Consider the following 19,490-nt stretch of genomic DNA (forward strand, 5'->3'; position numbering starts at 1 on the left):
CAGAGTTTCGAGAGAATCACTTCTGCATGGGACAATGATGTTTGAGCTGAGTCTAAACAGGTGATTTGGGTTTTAAAGTGTTCATCTTTGTGTTGGCACATCCCAGGGAGAAACATAGTGGGGAGTGAAAACAAATGCACTGAACTATTAATGAATAAAAAGTTAGTCCTTCACCCAGGAGAAAAGGAATTTGTCCTTGCCGGGCTCAAGCCATGGAGCAGACACTAGGGAAAAGTTTTTGGAGCTCTCTGTGTCTTTTGAAGCTGACATAGCAGTCAGAAGCTTTTGAAAATTTCCAGAAGATGCAACCAGATGCCTCCACTGACGTACCCTTTTCGGTTTACACTGAGGGTGTACAGGTTGATGAAAGAAACAGTTGAAGTGGTCTTTGCTTTGGAGGCTCAAAACCTTTCCAAGTACATGGTCATCTTTGATCTCAGCCATCTTTGGCCATGTCTTATATTGATCTAATAATCACCTGCTTTTGAAGATTAGACATTAAAACAGCATGTTTAATGTAGTATTTGTGAGAATTATTTATCCTTTAACAATAAAAAAAGAGAGCACAAGGCAACAGTGATAAATAGCTGCATTTAATGTGACATTAAATGTCTAATTAAATTGTCCCAAAGTAAGGAAATTTAATTACATTTTTTTACCATTTCTAATGAATAAGTAATGTCCTATCTGGTAAATAAATAGATAACTGATTAGAAAAAATAAACTAGACTTACCCCATCTCCTTTTCTAAAACACAGTAGATCAAATCATGAATTAAATAAATACGATTCTTTTTTGTCATGTACTTTTATCAGTTATATTTTATTAAAACCCTTCAGTGGCTCCCCATTGCTTTTAGGATAAAATCCAAATCATTCGTCATCACATGATAGGCCCTATGGGGTACTTACTAGTCTCAGTGCTTACTCCTCCTACCTGGCTTCCTTCTCTCACACCGGCCTCTCTGAGGTTCCCCGAGGCGGAAGGCCGCATTCTCCCTCGCTGCATTCATAAATGCTGTTGCCTCACACGTCATGTTCCGCCCTCCTGTCTTCCTGTGCTTGTCTCCTCCTCATTCTTCCAGACTCAGATAGACCCCTCCACCCCCTTGGGGGCCATCTCTGACTCTCCCCCCATCCCCGTCAAGTCTGGCTCCAGCCCAGGCACAGGATCGTGCACTCGTGAAGGCACACACCCACAGACTACCGGATAAATGGTGCTCATCTGGAGTTGTGCCAAGTGCCCAGCTGCTCCTATATTCTGTGCATCCAAACTTCATAACAGTTGTCAGAGTATAATTGTCTGCTTACTTGTCCCTCCCGCCGGACTCCAAACCCCGTGAAGGAATTAACCAAGTCTTTCATGTCTTTACCTCTAATGCTGGTCTAAAATTAAGCTCTCATTCACCTCATAAGCACTGAATGACCAGAATAATCCATTTCCATATAATAAAAACGTGGCAGGTTATGCTTGGTGGGTGCCTCTTGTACCATTTCCTGTATAAACTATATGTAGTTCTGATTAATGTCAGGCGTTACACGTAGCATTCACAGTTAAGTGATGAAGGCTAAATGTAGTAACAGCAAAAACCTTAACACCTATCATGCAATGGGTGAACCAGTGTGTTCAGCCAGACATTGAACCATACATTATTTGATTTAAACTTCCTATCACCCTTATGAAGCTAGCCTTATTTTCCTCGTTTTACACTTTGGGAAGCTGGTATTAAGTGGCTTATATTCAGTGGCTTGCCCAAGTTCACAGAACTAGGAAGGGCTGGAGTCAATATTTCAACCTAGGTCTTCCTGATTCTAAAGCCTTCCACAGTTCACTCCATGAAATTTTATGTCTATAAGGAAACATATTTTCTGCTTACATAATTTTATAATGAAAATGGATGCCCTTAATGACATGAAAATTTTTTTCAGAAACAGTATTGGCTTTCTTCACAAATGGGAATAATTGAATTCTTAGTTCTTCCACCATGAGTATTTGCATCCAACAAATGCTTATTATCACTTGCCATGTGCATCTTCCTGTGATGACTTTTTTTCTTAATGCATACACACTGTCCCTTCTATATTCTGGTACTGAATTTGAGAATAAAAATTGAAGATTGCATTTCTGTTCAGGATTTAAACCTTATTAAATTTAATCTAAAGTAAAGTTTTTACTACACTAACATTATTTAAAAAGTAAAAAATATAGATAATGACACAAATGAAAATAAGATTCCCCTATAATGTCACCATCCAGAGAAAACCATTATGGAGATTTTGGTGAATATCCCTCCAAACCTTTCTTTTAAATTAAAAATATGTTATTATATCCCACAAAAATTGGAGTGCACTATATGTATATATATATATATATCTGTTTATGAATTTTGTTTTACTCAATTATATAAATATATCCTTACTATACCATCCTTAATTTTATGTAGTACTCTTGTTGTATAGTCATAACACCTTATTAAAGGTTCCTCAGTTTTGGACATTCAGGTTGTATGTATATATTATGCTATTATAAATATTTAACATCCTCATTTTGACCAAGAAGAAAGTAAGAGGTGGTATGAAAATTATCAGAATTATTATTATGTATTATCAGAATTATTCTTCTCTCAGTAAATGCATTATAGAAAAATTTATTTTGCAAAATTCAATGCAAGTAATTGGAAAACATGTGAGGTCGTATATCTCCGTAAAGTCCTTGATGGTAAAGAACAAGCCTTATTCATTTTTGTATCCATAGCAGGAACTCAATACATGTTTGTGAATGGATATATACTTTACCATAACTTCAGTCATCTGTTTTTGCATTTTTATGTATAACTGCCATTTACTAGAAAGGCATTTCTTTTTTGAATCATGGAGTGAACACTGGCTCTTCTAGAATTTAATAGAACCATCTGATCCTGAAGGAGTTAAAGATGTTTTATAGATGAGGAATATGTGTCAAGTTAACTATATAAGCACAGTATGAATGTAAAATAGGTGAAGTTCAACTTTGTCCCATCCCTTCCAAGCACCAGTCTTTCCTGCTGCCCTCTTATTCCACGAGCAAGAGTCTGTTACTAAGAAGTAGGGACCTCCTAAAGGACAGTGGGAAAAAATTTGGGCTTTAAAATCTATTAGACTTTTGGTTAAATTTTATATTAGTTTTATAGAAATTATCAAGTTACTTAGTTTCTCTAAGCCTCAGTTCCTTCACCTATAAAATGAGACTTAAAAATGGCTACCTTCTAGGATTGTTGAGGTTTAAATGAGCTAACATTTGCAAATCAGTGCAGTCCCTTGAACATAATGTGCCCAGATTCATAGCTACTATTATTGTAATATGTGTATGTTTGTGTGTATGTGTATGTGTATGCATTACTATATGGGGGGTAAGCTAGTATGAAGTGCTATGTAAGTTTTCCATGTTTAGGGCTTTTTTTACTGAATAGAATGATTAATGCACCTCTGATCTCATTTGCTAGCCTTGTAATATATTTAATGCCAACTTTTTAAAAAATAACAATAAAATATAAAATGCTTTTCAAGGCAGGGTAATATGAAAGGAGTGGCTTTGTAGTCTAATGTACTTAAGCTATGAGAAATGTCATGATGAATTATACATCAGTAGACTCACCTTCTGAAGGTCAGTAGTTGTAAATAGCATTCATTAAGGTCACATGTACATGGACACTATGCTTTCACTATATGCAGAGAAATGACATGAAGATTATTGACTTCTTAGAAGATTATATATTACAAATTGAACTCCTGACAAAGTTACTGTGTGTTCCTAGAGAAAACTGAATTAAGTAGAATTTGAAATATTTATTTTGACTATTTATCTGAGGTGAATGTTGTAATCATTTAGAAGTACAAATCAGTGACCAATCATTCCTAGTAATCATTTTTAACACTTGTGGCAATGTTCATATTAGCTTCATGAAGATCTACTACTTCCTAAGGGGAAATCCTAATCTTAATATTGGTTATCTTCTGAGTCTTTAAATCTTCAAGCTTCTCACTGTAGTTGTGAAAGTATCTGTCTGAATATATTTTCATGAGGTTCATAAACCTCAAACAGGATGTGATGGATTTATCAGTGTGTATTCATGAAGTACTCTTGTTCTGGGCTGTGTTAAACTGTCCTAAACTTCAAGTCAGTGGTAAATACCTGGATAAAACTTAGTGACATCTTAGGTCATTGTTTTGTCTGCCATGCCCCAAGAAACACCACTCTGTCTCTTCACCTCCATCCACCTTTTTACTCAGTTCCATGAAGCTAAGACTGGACCTTCTCCCCTCAGGGCATATCACCCTTCCTCCAAGGTGGGCACTTAGAACAGCAAAGGCGGAAGGAGCTCATGCCTCCCCTGGGCCATTTGCATCAACTTAAATGATTAGCTGAGAGACTTGTCACAGCCAAAGGGTTGTCTTGTTCTTCTCGTTCATACTTCTTCGTTTATTTTCCCTTTCTTTTTCCACTGTTTTTCTTTTCTCCTGGTGACACCCAATGCTTTGCTTATTCATCTTTTGGTACTTGCTCTGCAAGTTCTGCACATTCCAATGTATGAAGTTTTTGCTCTTCATGTCAGTTCGTGTGAGTTTTGAGAGGATAAATGACTTTGTGTCAGCTAAAAGTTTGTGAAGCTTTTACGACTTCTAGTGGGAAAAAAAAAACATGCAATTTTGAAAAGCACAAACTAATTTGGTCTAAATGGTAGATTTTTGTTTTACAAGTTCATTTTGCATTCCTCTGTAAATGGAGTCTAGGACTTAGAAATTCAAAGCACCCATTACATTTAATAGCTTACTAAATTTAAGAGCTAGAAGCTATCATAGAATGAGCTTCCTAATGGCAGGTACAGCTCCATGTTTATTTGTATGCCCAGAGTGCCTGGAACTAAACCCATGAGAATTGAATGTTAAAAATAAGTTGTTCATAAGAACTCTCTTTGGTCCCTTATACAGGAGACGGCATCCTCATTCTTTATATGTGAGGGGCCATTGCATTTGCACTGAAGCACTGACTTCTATTCTGTGTGACTTGACATCGACCCAGATTTGTCAGAGCCTGGCTTAGAGCCATGGGCTTGCAAGAACCGGATTCTCCTTGGCCAGCTTTCCTTTAAGAATCAGTAACTATGGCCCAGATCACATGTAGCTTGTGGAAAAGAATCAGGGCATTCGATTCAGTCCTGGAGAAGGAAATAGGACCTCAACATAGTTCTGACTTCCCCATTATATAAGGAAATTGTATTTTTGATACAATTTTATTATATCAGTTAGTAGCTTGTATTTGATGTCTGAGTATATGTTAATGCTGGAAAAGCATAAATCCAGATAATATGCTTTATAGAGTATGTATCCTTCTAGTAAGATAATTAAACTGATTTCAATAAGAAATATAAGGGAAACCTAGAAAATTTAGTGCAAATTAATAACATTCCATGGCCTTTACCCAGCTTTATGTTTGAAAACAAAGTAGTGCATATGGAATTAACTAGATTGTTATTTAAAAGATCTGGTCCTATCTTATAGAATGGCAGCTCTTTGCAAGATCTTAGACTATGTAAAAGCACAAGTTTTTCTCTTGAATACATTTAAAGTATGTATCATTTTTCCATAAAATCCTATACTTCAGCATCTAAAAGGTAAGATTTAGCTGCAGCTTTATAAATTACTACTAAGCTATTAATGATTGATAAATAAAAGGAGTGTTTTAAAATAAATTTGTAATTAAAATGTAAGTTTATTAAACAAGTTACCAGTAAGCTCTTACAGATTATTAAAGAAGAAAGTAAAAGAATGAAACCTAATGGCAAGGGAATATAAATTTATTTGAGATTCCTATTTTATATTAATTCTGATTTCTTAAAATTTTTGGAAGCACCTGTTAATTTCTACTATTAAGGCGAGATAAACATAGATACCTGACCACAGTAGTTTGTGTTATTTAGGCAATAGTCCTTTGGGTATTTTGCTGTTAATAATTTTACATTTTTCTCAAGAGATTTTTATGTTTAGTTTTGCATGCATAAATCTAATGCATTTTAAGAAAGTTTCATTTTGGGGCAAGAAAATAGTTCACTCTAAATTATTCTCACTCTCTAAAAAAATGGGATTGATTTTTGTAGGACAAAATCCACAAATACTATTGTCCAGAAGCACTCTTCAACCTCCTAAAAATGAACTTGGATTCATTAGAACAGAGGCAATCCTGTTCCTCCAATGATACATTCATTACAGGAAGGAGTAGCTCACTTTTGAGATAATCTGACAGTCTTTTGCCACCTGGTGGACACTAATAGAAGTGTCGCTCAGTAGAATAAAGTCCACAGCTAAATGAAAGTACATATTCTTATTCTGAATTCATGTTTTTTGATAATGGAGTAATTGTCCTATTGGTCCTAAAGGAACACCCCACCTCAAATCTTTGGTAAACCAAAAATAACGTCATAGTTTTTACAGTGAAAAGTCCTGTCTCTAATTCATATAAAGTTATGCATGCATTTATTTAAAGCGTATATATTCATAGTTTACTGAATCATATGCCATTGTGCTAAAATTCCTATTATTAAGTATTGTATATAAAATTTTTCAATTTTTAAGGTCAATTGTTAGTTTTGGGTGCCCTCCTGTGTTCAAGAGAAGAACTACAGGCTCGACAAAAAGGCTGTTTGGTCTCATCCTGATGCTAGCTATTTTCAGAGTCCTTTTGTAGCAGTGACAATTTGGTTGACTGAAGTCAACTACATGGTCTCATTTAGTGGCCTTGTAACTTTTGTATCCTCTGAAAGCAAAGCTTGGATTCTGTGGGCATACTAATTAATCTTTAACTTTAGAGACCTTCCTCTCCCTCTCTGTTATAACTACCAGGCCTATAAAGAGATTGTATTTATTACTTTGCTTCATTAGCACAATATCAGAAAGTTTTATAATTTTTTATGATTTTTATCCTCACAATTAGTCCAAACTATCACATTATGAATCTATGTCATGTCAGAAAGTATCAGACTATTCTTTCTAGTAGAGCTAAATTTTTGGCATAATTCCCAGCATGGGCTTGAATTCATTTTAAGTCCCTGAGCAATTTGCACAATGTATTTTCAGATGAGACAAATAAATCTTCTAATTCCCTAAAATTAATTGCTTAATCTATGATGCCAATGTGGGATTTTTGTTAGCAGTTCTGAAAAATACTGAAAGGATAGTTTTAGTTGTTTTCTTATGGTTTTCTCTGATAGGGAATTTTTAATTATTTCAAGGACTTTTTAAACAACAAATGTCCAATAATAATGTCTTTTATAATTGAAATTCTTGTCCCAACCTAAACATATTTGTCAGGTACCAAACAGGAGAAATGAAGATACCATAAACTTGATGATATCCTTTGTTTGTTTATTTCTAAAAATGAATTTGTATGCTAAATATATTCAAGACAGTGTTCTAGGCAGTACAGAAATAATCTATCACCTCACACCAGTGAGAATGGCTAATATCAAAAAAAGGAAAGACATAACAAGTGTTGATAAGAATTTGGAGGAAAGGGAACCTTCATACATTATTGGGGAGAATGTAATTGGTGCAGCCATTGTAGAATGCAGTGTAGAGTATTCTCAAAAACTAAAAATAGAAGTACTATACAACCCACTAATTCCACTTCTGGGAATTTACCCAGAGAAAACAAAATCATGAATTCAAGAGGATGTATGTACTCCTTTGTTTATCTCAGCATTATTTACAATAGCCAAGATGTGGAAGGGGATAAAGAAGTCCATCAGTGGATGAGCAGATAAAGAAGAGATGGTACATATACGCAATGGAATATTACTCAGCCATAAAAAAATAAAATCTTGCCATTTGTGCAACCTGGTTGGACCTAGAGGGCATTATACTAAGCAAAGTCAAGCAGAGAAAGACAAAAAAAAATGTATGATTTCACATACATGTGGAATCTAAAACACAAAACAAACAAAACAGAAATAGACTCATAAAAACAGAGAACAGACTGGTTATTGCTGTAGGCGAGGGAGTAAGGGGTAGATGAAACAGGTGAAGGGCATAAAGAAGTACACCCCAAAAAGAGAAGTAAAAAAGCTACAGTTCTTAAATGTATAATCTATGAGAAGAGTTAATATCCATTCAGGAAAAAAGAAAAAACAATATAAAAGCACATGCAATTAATGCAATGATAGTGGTAAAACAAAACAAACAATAAAAAAAAAGACATATCACTTCGTCAGAGATCAGAGTGTGCATTAACAGAGGAGGCAGCATTTGAGCAAGACCTTTCCTGAATGGGAAAGTAGGATTTGAACAGATAGAGACAGGAGGGAAGAAAGAAGTATTTCATATACAGGAAATGGCATAAACAAAAGTTCCACAGTGGGAAAATTATAACTTTTCACTTTCTATTGAAATAAAATACAGCAGAAATGTTCATAGAATGTTTTACTTGATAGAATCCTAGAGGCTGACAGTTGTATCAGCTGTACTTGTTTTCTTTCTCTGAAGTTTGTAGTTCAGAACCAGAAAATGTTCAAGCTGACCCAGAGAACTACACCAGCCTTCTTGTTACCTGGGAGAGACCTCGCGTCGTTTATGATACCATGATTGAGAAGTTTGCAGTTCTGTACCAGCAGTTAGAGGGAGAAGACCAAACAAAGCATGAATTTTTGACAGATGGCTACCAAGACTTGGTAACTATAACATCAATTCTTTTGTGTACTGATAACATTATAGTTTAATTTTTTTAAAGTAAGACTTAACAAAGGATTGTACCGTTAACCCTTGAACAACATGGGGGTTAGGTGCCCTAATGTCTTGTGCTGTTGAAAATGTATGTATAACTTTTCACTCCCCAAAACTACTAATAGCCTCTTGTTGACCAGAAGCCTTACCAATAACATAAACAGTTAATACCTATTAACTGTTATATGCATTATATATGGTGTTGTATGTTATATGTATTGTATACTGCGTTCTTACACTAAAGTAATCTAGAAAAAGGAACCTATCTTTTCAAAGTGTTGCAAGTCTCCAAAAAGTTTTTCAATACAGTTATTGAAAAACATCCCAAGCATGTGTGGACCCAAACAATTCAAACCCATGTTGTTCAAGGGTCAATTGTTGCTCTTGGTTACTTTAGACGTGTATGAAGCTTTCCAGTGAAGAGAAAGGGAAGCAGAAACTGTTATGTCAAAACTTTTAGTGAATTACATTAGGTTCTTATTTATGTTTCGAATTACAGGGAGAGCACAACTTTGCCAACCACATGATAGAGTAGACACTTAAAGCAGACACAGGAATTGTAGATCATCTAGTGTAGCCTCTCTTTATAAAGGGACTCAAAGATCAGTTAAATATCTTGACTGTTACATCACAGTTGTGGAAAGAATTGGGCCAGGAATCCCGGTGCTCTGATACCTTGAAAATTGTTCCCCCCATCCTACTGTCCCAGCCTGAGATAGACAGACTAGAGGACTCTACATCAAATTTCCAAATAACAGATGTGAAGTCGTCTGAGTCAGAACTTTTGGGATACAAGTCAGGTAATCCTTAAGAAAAGATCCACCCCTTTTTCTCCCCACCCACGCACATGAGTTAAGGAAAATATGGTACAGATGCCTTCTATGACCTGAGCATGTAAACGTGAAGCATTGTCTTGGCAGGGAAGTGCTGGCCATTGGGGTGTAGTTGACAAAACCACATCTGGGTGTGGCTCTGGAAATGCCCCACTGCAGGTCAAAGTCACTGAACTCTGCATTCAGACATCTAGAGTCCCACAAATCCTAGGAAACTACATTTAAACAAAAACTGTCCTTGTTATCATGATATTGAATACCATATGGACTAAATAGATCATATTGGTAACGACTTGTTAACTCGGTTGTCTAGAACAGAAACACTATGAACTGGGTAAGTTGTAGAACTTATGGGAATATACTATTTTCCATTTCATAATGATGTGAAGAAGGTAATAATTCTGTTGTCTGGCTTACATATTAAGATAAAGGGATAAATTGGTTCTTCATTTTCACATTTTGCTCTCTGCAAATGCTAAATATTTATATGCCTAAAATATTAATTTGCAGTTTGGGGTACTCATTTGTTAATTTGATGAGTTCTAATTAAAAATGGAAAAAGCCAAAAAAAAAAAAATGCCTATTTTCCAGTATCTTCCTAATTCACAAATACCACAAGTTTCTTAACATCACGTAGATTTTTCTTAGGTTAGAGAAATATACATATTTTCCATTAACAAATGAGAAAAAGGTTTTCTAAGGACAGATGTCTAGTATGTAAGTACTCCTATGAGCATAACACATTTGTATAATTACTGACGTCTTTCCTTTAGGGTGCTATTCTCAATAATTTACTACCCAATATGAGTTATGTCCTCCAAATAGTAGCCATATGCACCAATGGCTTGTATGGAAAATACAGTGACCAGCTGGTTGTTGACATGCCTTCCGATGACCCTGGTAAGTGCTCCCCTGATAAGCCTTTATATTGTAAATAAATGAGGCGAGTATTCCTGGATGCCTTGTGCTTTCTCTCTGACTTTATATTCTTCTGACCAAAGGGCAAAATGATTTTCTTTTTAGTCTGGATCATCAGGTAATTTTGAGAAGCATGGAGCCCATTTTTCCTTCAGCAGGTTTGGGGCAGGACAATAAGTACACTTACACTATTTCTATTTGTAAAATGAGAAGAGCAAAACTGTTTTAATGTCTATAATGCTTACCAAATGAAAATAGCTATGTAAATATTAAGGCTTTTACTTTGGATAATGAAGAGTTGGTTTCATTTGTGTTTATTTCCTTTTTCAGCCCCCAAAGCATTTTGTAGTAAGTATATTCGTGACCCTAGGACCATGTGAGGTACTTTGAAATATCTATGCAAAGCATCTCAACAGTTTATCTTAGATATTTTTATCTACTTTTTACCATTTGGAGGGGAAGGAGAGTGCTTTTCTCTAAGCTGATTTTCCAGGACTACTTCATAAAATCAAAACAAAAAAGTTTGTCTAATTGTGTTTTATTTGCATGCCATTTTCTCTAACTATTATGGGAAAATATTTTTATCTTAAAGCTTATGCAATAATTGAATGATGTGCTAACCATCATAATTTGACAATTTACAAATTACATAACTAAAGTCTTTTGTTAGTATAAGCAGTTTTAAAGTAATAGAATGGAATTATATACCTACATATGTATATATATGTATATGTGCATATTACACAACATATCATACATATACATATTCATAAATATATACAAGCATGCATGCATACATAAATGTAAATATTCTTTGGTCTTCCCAATCATGAGGCTACCCACTGATATTTTTACAAATGTTCAATGGAAATGAATGGTTACACATTATATCAATTATAGCATATTCCAGTTTTGCGTCTGGAAGGAAACTGCTGTGTATTGATTTGCCTTTGTGGTCTATATGGTATAGCAGAGACTTTAATCCATATGAGTTCATTCATTGATTACCTCACCATAGTTGTTCTCACTAGTTGAATTTTTAAGTTGAAGAATATATATCAGCATTAGATGTAGATTGTATCCTTCCAAACCGCAGGCTACAAAACTTGGCAAGATATTTCTGAAGTTAAGGCACTGATGGCTAATGGATAGTACCACTATCATGATGGTAGTATCATTACTTAATAATATTTCTTATGATCTGCCTCATGGCCTGGGTATAATTGTCTTTCCTATTGTTTTTATTTAGCATTGTTTTTCAAAATCAGGTTATTTTTAAATGGAATGTGAACTGTTAAGTCTTACTGAAAAGTGAGTATCAGTTTAACTGACGATGATTTCAACTATATCATGTTATGCTCCTCCATTGAATGTCATCCCTCAGCAAAGTTCCTCATATTGATCCACCAAGAAAATGACATCTTTAGCAGCGCAGCATTGACCATGTTGGCCAATATCATATGTGAATTGATGAAATATGACATATAAAAATCTCCTCTAATCCTATTGTATATGTTAGGATGTGAATCATATTGAATACATTCATTGAATTTTATTATGTCAGTTTAATTATACCACTCTAATTTCTGTACATAAAATAATTCCCCAGGGGTTTACAAAAAATTATTACTTTAAGCTATTTATGTTACGCTTTTTCTTACTCTATCCACTATGCCAAATATTTTTAACTTTCTGAAGTTTTTATTGAATATGGAAAAACAGATCAAACATCTATTCTCTACAGAAGTGATTTCAGAGTGATCCTTTCAGACTGAGTCTATGTTGGCAGAAGTGTAACATTCTTGTATCATTTGTAGCACTTTCATATTATAACTTTATTTATTCAAAGGATTAGGACACTGTTGAATGAATGAAATGCTTGTTTGGACACACCTTTTAATTTCCTGCCCTGGATGTCTCAGTCCCTTAAAGCATTTTATATAATAATAAAGTTTTAATAAAAGATGGTATTTGATGTTTCACTATGATATTCCTCTTAAAAGCCAATGGTTAAAAACTTAATATAAATTATCTCTCAAGTATTCTTACCAAAAAGGTCTTCATCGAAAACCAATGTACCCAAAGTTTAAGGTCTGTATATAAGAGCCTGTATTATATATATAATACAAATATATATAAGGGTCTATTGATGGGGTATATATAATATAGAGAAGATATTAGTTCTCTTAAAACTCATTCTTTCTGATCTTAAAAGGCTGCAATGGCAACTCAGTCCATATATTTTCTGTTCATTATTGAAATTACATTCTCTTAAATATTGTTTCTATGGTAACTATGTCACAGTGGAAGTCTTGACAGCAATACCTCCTTGAGGTTTACCTACAAGGTGTGTGTGTGTTTTGTGACTTCAGTAGCTAATAGAGGTGTGAGCGGTTTTTGCGTTTGTTACTTGCTTTATGGTTTTATTAGCACGCCTTTATCCTGCTAATCATATTGTTTCATTACCTTAGTAACATTGTAAAATACCCTACTGAATATTCTATTGGTGTTTTAGATAAGGTGTTTTCTAAATATTGCTTTTGTTGAAAAGAAATGAAGGAGGTCATTTATAATTGCCTTCATTCTTTCAGTCATGGATTTCAAATATTCTAATCAATATCTGTAAAGGAAAACTCAGTCTTCCAAATTGTGCATTTAACTTCGGCTAATATGATTAACTTATTGCTTATGCATATTAATTACATTTGTTTTTTACAGCATTATCACTGTAGTGTCCATTAAATATTATTATGAATTTCTATTTTAAGATAAATGCATAAACTCATATCCAGAAATTATTTAAATCTGTCAAGGAAACCTTTTTCAGGTTAAACAGAAATGTATATTCCTTTCAAATACTTTGTAGACTTTTATGAATATATACTGTGTATTTCTCTTCTATAATGAGGGGCTAATTGTGATACATTTATAGAGGATATTAAGTATGTATTTTTAGGGCCTTGGTAATTATGTGTTAGATTTAGATGCATGGTGGATTAGATCAACACATTTGCCTGTTATTGTGTGCTTTTCAGTTGTATAACAATCGTTGTCATTAAATCTCTGTACATCTGTCCTGCCCTGCCTGTACCATCCTATGCTATGAGTGTTATTATAAAATGACATTTAAAAATCTCAGTTTGAAGAGATTGCAGCCCACATTGCTTTTACCTTTTGCCCTGTGAAACTTGGCTTACCTTCGAACAATTAAATAAGCCTTGCCTGCCAACCTATATCAGTGTTGCTTTTTTGTGTTATGGAATATTAAATATGCTTTTTTAGAAAATCTAACACTACATGTCCCCAGAAACAAAACCAGAATGAACCAATAGCTTTTGTTCAGTTATCACATGAACGTAAATTTTAAGGGTTCTCTTAAAATGATAAATATTGACAGTCTTTACTGTCAGACGTCTTGTAGCCTTACGGAGTCTGTTCTGATAAGGTGAGAAGATTCTGAAGACCAGCCTAACTTTTGAATGATTTTATGTATCACTAGTACCTGTATCAGACCAGTGGCTCCTGCAGCATCAGTTACTATTTGTGAGGAAATAGCAGGCTATAGGGTCCCCAATATGAGACTCTGTGTCAATCACCAGGGCTACACCTTTGCTGCTGTGAACTTGCAGACCCAGAAGTATGTCTTCAGAATCTCCAGGACGATAGAAACAATCTTCCAAAAGTATTTTATTTCAGAATCTTTCTGAAGAGGCTCAGCAGAAGACTTCTGGATAATTTGGGGGGAGGGTATCGACACTTCCTTGGGCAACCCCAGACGTTTTGTCAATTCAAATTATTTGAGTCTAATAAGAAAGCAGAATGAAGATCCTTAAACTGGGTTTATACTTACCACCCTGAGATAATCACCCATGAGAGTGCCGTGAAACAAAGAGGTCAAAGAGCTGATTGGGCCCATACACTCTGCCCCAATGGCCTAAAGGGGCCACCTCTTCTTAGTGCAGTAAACATCAAAGCTGGTTATCATACAATTCAATGGTACTCTTTAGGGGATATGATTGGGTAAAATTATGTATGTTAGCTTATTAGGAACCATAATCAATAATTAATGCTCTGCTAAAAGGATAAGAATAAATCAAATGCAGTACACTCAGAGAATACTGCAAGAAAAGGAAATCAGTCCTCCGTGTGGTTATATGCACCCCACTCTAACCCTGATAACTGATAAGAAAATTACCTCTGCCCTTTAAAACTGAAGTGAGGTGATACTATACCTTTCTTTTTAAATTTTAAAATGCTCCCTTAAAGATTGGAGAGAATGAAGTATCCAGATTTTTTCCCATAACCTCTTAACAGAAAATCTGCAGTATAATATGTGTATAACAAGTATTTGATTATGACTTGACCTCGCTAACATTAAAGTATTTTAAAAGTACATGAAAAGGAGTGACTCCATTTAAAAACATTTTCAGTAAAATTGTGTCTTGTATCACCTGCTGAATTTGAAGATTTTTACATGCCTGGGCTCTTCTAATTGTAGTTTTTAGAAAATCATATTGAAGGTTCTTATTTGTGTTTCATGGTTTACTTGTGTCTCATTTTTAAATTCACACGTACTGGTTTCCTTGGAGGTTATAGACACACAATTATTTCAGACTACTGAAATCACTTTAATTTGGAAATGAAGAACAAACAGCATGAGAAACTAGGTGGGAAAAGGTTTCATAAAGACAATAGAAAAAGGAGAAGACTAATGATCTGAATAAAAGTTTCCAAACTCCTTCATGGTCAGTTTTAACAAGAAAAAACTAAATAATTGAGAGTTAAAATTTGTGATTGTGATTGTGGTTATTTCCAATGAATATTTACATGTTTTGTAGCACACAAAATTGTTCAGGGTGAGTAATTTTGAAATAGCTAAATAGTCAAGAATATTAATTTTTATCTAAATCCTCTTGGGAACTGGGTTTACTTCTAAATTTTACTTGAATACTCTTCTAAATAGAATTTGTACATGTAGGCCTATTTTATGGTATTACATTTCTTAATACCTAGAAATTTTCTGATAAAAATAAACTCAAGAAAGTCTATTATAAAACAGGACTGGGTTTGATAAATAATATTCAGTTATGCTTTTGAAAATTCTATAGGATGTGCATTTCCTTCAAGGATCTATAAAATCATAATAGGTAGTAAGTAAGCAGCATTGGGATAAGGAAGAACATAAACCTTGGAGATAGAGTGAAATTCTATAAAATAAGAATAAGAGGAGCATCACAATAATAATGCTCGAGCCTGCACAGATCCCAGTTTCCACCTTCCTGATGACTTAGGCAGCCCAGATGAGTGAGGAAAAATGTTCCTCTGGCCCCTCAGTGATTTAGCAGTGGGGCTAGATTCCTTGTTGGAGAGAGAATCAGCTCCTACTCTTTCCTAACACTTACTGATGGGTCATGTTTTAGGATTGCAATATCTGTGTACTAAAAACATACCAATTCTGGTCACTTGGGAACAGCAGAAACGAATTATGCTGGTCGTTGTTTTTTTTTTTTTTTGCATTATTTTCTTTGCCTTCTTGGTGATTACATTCTTTGCATGGACAGCATTAGCGAGTTTCCCTGGGAGAAAGCAGGGGAATCACTCCCATCCATCCCTCCTGCTGCCAACCCAGGCTGGACCTTCTGGAAAACACTCTCCATTTTACTGAGACAGCACCCCCTGTACAAATAGGTATGATGGCAAATCTGGAAAATATAAAGAAGCATTTGACACTCAGAAGAATAAATAGCTGGATAAGAAGAAGGAATAAGTAGTTGAATAAGAAAATAAATGCTGTCTGTTCCCACAATCCCTGGCATTTCCCCATCTAAGCTTTTGTCAGCCTTGCTAAGGAGGGCAGAGAGTCTGCACCAGTGAAAATTATTTGGGTTTCTTCACACTCAGTAATATCAGCCTTGCTGTCCCCCTCTCCCTTTTTTGTTTCAGTCACCAATTCAATCACCAGTTAAGGTAAGAATGAGGCAGGGAGTTGGAGTGCAGGATTAAGATAGAAGGTTTGACTACAGTTTCACATAGGTTTATGGAGTGTTGTTTTATGTAGTGTTCAATAGTGTTGAAAACTGTAATTTGAAATTTTTGTATTGAAAGATTCTATATTTTCAAAGGTAACAGTCTTATTTTTCTTTTCCCCCTTTCCATCCAAAGGTAAACTCACAAAGCTGAAATAGTTGAATAAATTTTTAATAATTTTGTTTTTAATTTTGTAGAACTTGACCTCTTCCCTGATCTAATTGGAACTGAAGAAATAATTAAGGTATCATAGTTGTTTTCTATATTCAAATGTTTTAGAATTAAAAAGTCTATTTTGCATGATTAGTTAAGTTTCAGATGTTACACTAATAAAATGTCATGTTGGATTATTCATTGTAGGGTTAGTGGATGGATTATTCTTTGTAGGGTTAGTGGAGGAGCATATAATCATGTAAGTGATTCATGATTCATGTGATTCTTTTATGAAGAAGCTGGAAGACACTTTGATTAGTATAATAAAAATAGCAGAGATAGAAAAGGTTGGTGGTAATTAAAAAAATGAATTTGAAAAATAATTATAGCTATGGGCTATAGCTATAAATTGGAATCTTTCTAGTGTTCAAACTTTTCTAGAAGACTAAATATTTATTCAAGCCTTAATATTGCTACAGTTTATTTATCACTAACTTAACCAATGATTGGTAGATCGATAATAAATATAAGTCAAAATATATAAATCGTACATATTATTTTGCCCATTTAATTTGAATATTTGTATTTGGACTATTCATATTTTAAGTGTCTGTTGCTAGCATAATGTCCTTCAAGTAAACAAATATTTAAGAGTATTTATAAATTTTAACATTGTCTTAGTTTTTAAAATAGATAATGACTGATACATCTTACATTTTGTCCTAAGCCCAAATGTATTATTCAGTTTAACTGAGATAATATGTTAAATCCAGGTGCTATTGCTAATGTAGTTCAAATGTGTGCATCAATACTGTGTGGGTTTGAGCTCACAAAGTGTGATAACTAATGCTACGATCTAGGAATAAATAGCAATTAGGTTGTGTTTTCCCATGTGTAATTACTTCAGCAATTTATATATCTTATGGCAATTACTTCTTACAATGTGTTGTTTTACCAAAATGACCAGTCTGCCTTTTAACAAGAGTTCAGAGAATTAAGCTAAGGATATTTGTGTTTGTGTGTGTGTGTGTGTGCACATGTACAGATCTGCACATGCACATGGATATATGTGGACTTAGAAATGATCACCAGGATAAAGTCAAAGGCAAGAATAAACTATTTTCACACTGTAAATTCAAATTATTGGTTTATGTCTTAGCTTTTGGGCTGCCATAACAAAATAACACAAACTAGGTGACTTATAAACAACAGAAATGTATTTCTCACAGTTCTGGAGGCTGGCAGTCTCAGATCAGGGTGCCAGCAGGGTTGGGTTCTGGTGAGGGCCTTCTGGATCGCAGATGGCCAACGAATTGTATCTTAATGTGGAGGAGAGAAGAGCAGAAGAGACAAATCCTCTCTCATGACTCTTATTATAAGGGCACTAATTCCATTCATCAGGGCTTTACCCTCATGGCCTCATCTAATCCTAATTATCTCCCCAAAGCTCCACCTTCTAATACTATCACAAGGTGGTGTAGGATTTCAACATAGGAATTTGGGGAGCAGGGGACACAAGTACTCATTCCATACCACTCACTATACATTTCCACTGACTCATGCAGGAAAGAATGATAGTTGTTGGCAAATACCTGGATTGTATCTATAAAAGTTTTTAGGCCTCCATATGTAAGTGAATCGTTTGGAGAATGTTTCTCAGATCATTTTCAAGCAAAAATGCATTACTTTGAAAGACAAAGTGTCTCCAGTATGATCAAGGCTTAACAAAAAATATTTTTAAATGGAAGTTGTGAAGGATAACAGGTATGACACAGATCCAAACCATAGTGGAAAAGGGATTCACAATAACTCCATAAGAAATTATAGGAAGGAGCATCCATTAATATATTTGTGGTTTCAGATAATTTTTAAAATAATCATAGAGCATGGATGATATATTCTTCTTGAAATGTTGGCAATGAGGCAAGATGACTTCATAGAGATCTATAGAATTTGGTTGGGTAGGATTAATGGATGGTCCATCACCTTTATCACATTCTGAGAAGTATCTGACCCTCATAAAGTCTAAAGTCTGCTAGAAAAGAAAGAAGTAAAGGGGATATGTGTGTTGATATGTGTATGGTGTTTTCCTCAAAAGATCAAAAGGTCAGGGAAAAGGGGGAGATCTAACAGAAGAATAGGTGAGTAACATTATGCTTTAAGAAAAATGTTATAGACATCTATATTGTTTGTGGTAGGAGAATGATTAAGTGTGTTTGTTTGGAAATAAAAGAAAAGAGGAAGAGAAGCAATATTATTATGGGATTTTATAGAAATTGTTAGATCATATAGAGAATATAGATGACATGTCTTCTGGGAACTTTAACTGCAAAAGGCAGGAGCGAAGTGGAATGATGACTAGAAGCTGAATTCAAGATTTTCCTTTATGATCCTTTTGAATAGGAGAGATCTGGGTTGATTTAAGCTGGTAAGAATAATCCATTTGAGAAAACAAAACTGAAAACGAAGAAATAGAGGGAGGTACTCAGTTGCATTCAGTTCCCAAGAGGGTAATAAAGAATGGATTTAAAACACAGATGTAGTCGGAATCAGAAAGGAAGGAGACCAACAACTCCTCAACTGTAACAGAATGTGAGGCCAGGGGTTTGATGTTTTAATGGGTCCCTGGGTTTGATGTTTTAATGTGAAGAAGAGTGTATTTTTGTCTAGTGACCTCAGTTTTCTCTGTAAACAGGAACTATCCACTGAGAATGAGGGGAGAAGGTAGGAAAATGGAGGTTTGACTAGAGCAGAAAAAAATCCTTGGAAGAGGATAGAGGGCAAGAGTGTGGAGTGACGATGGAAATCT

The 19,490-nt window shown here is 34.6% G+C and overlaps 1 protein-coding gene across 4 annotated transcripts in view; it reads left to right on the top strand.

Moving 5' to 3' along the window:
- PTPRZ1 (protein tyrosine phosphatase receptor type Z1) overlaps positions 1 to 19,490 on the top strand; it is a 160,128-nt gene that overhangs the window by 95,694 nt on the left and 44,944 nt on the right. For all 4 annotated transcript variants that reach the window (XM_036905647.2, XM_036905649.2, XM_036905650.2 and 1 more), the window contains exons 9-11: positions 8,514 to 8,698; positions 10,357 to 10,483; positions 16,726 to 16,772. In XM_036905647.2, the coding sequence (XP_036761542.2) occupies positions 8,514 to 8,698; positions 10,357 to 10,483; positions 16,726 to 16,772 (359 nt within the window). The remainder of the gene's footprint in view (positions 1 to 8,513; positions 8,699 to 10,356; positions 10,484 to 16,725; positions 16,773 to 19,490) is intronic.

The sequence above is a fragment of the Manis pentadactyla genome, chromosome 7, assembly GCF_030020395.1.
Source record: "Manis pentadactyla isolate mManPen7 chromosome 7, mManPen7.hap1, whole genome shotgun sequence".
Taxonomy (NCBI): domain Eukaryota; kingdom Metazoa; phylum Chordata; class Mammalia; order Pholidota; family Manidae; genus Manis; species Manis pentadactyla.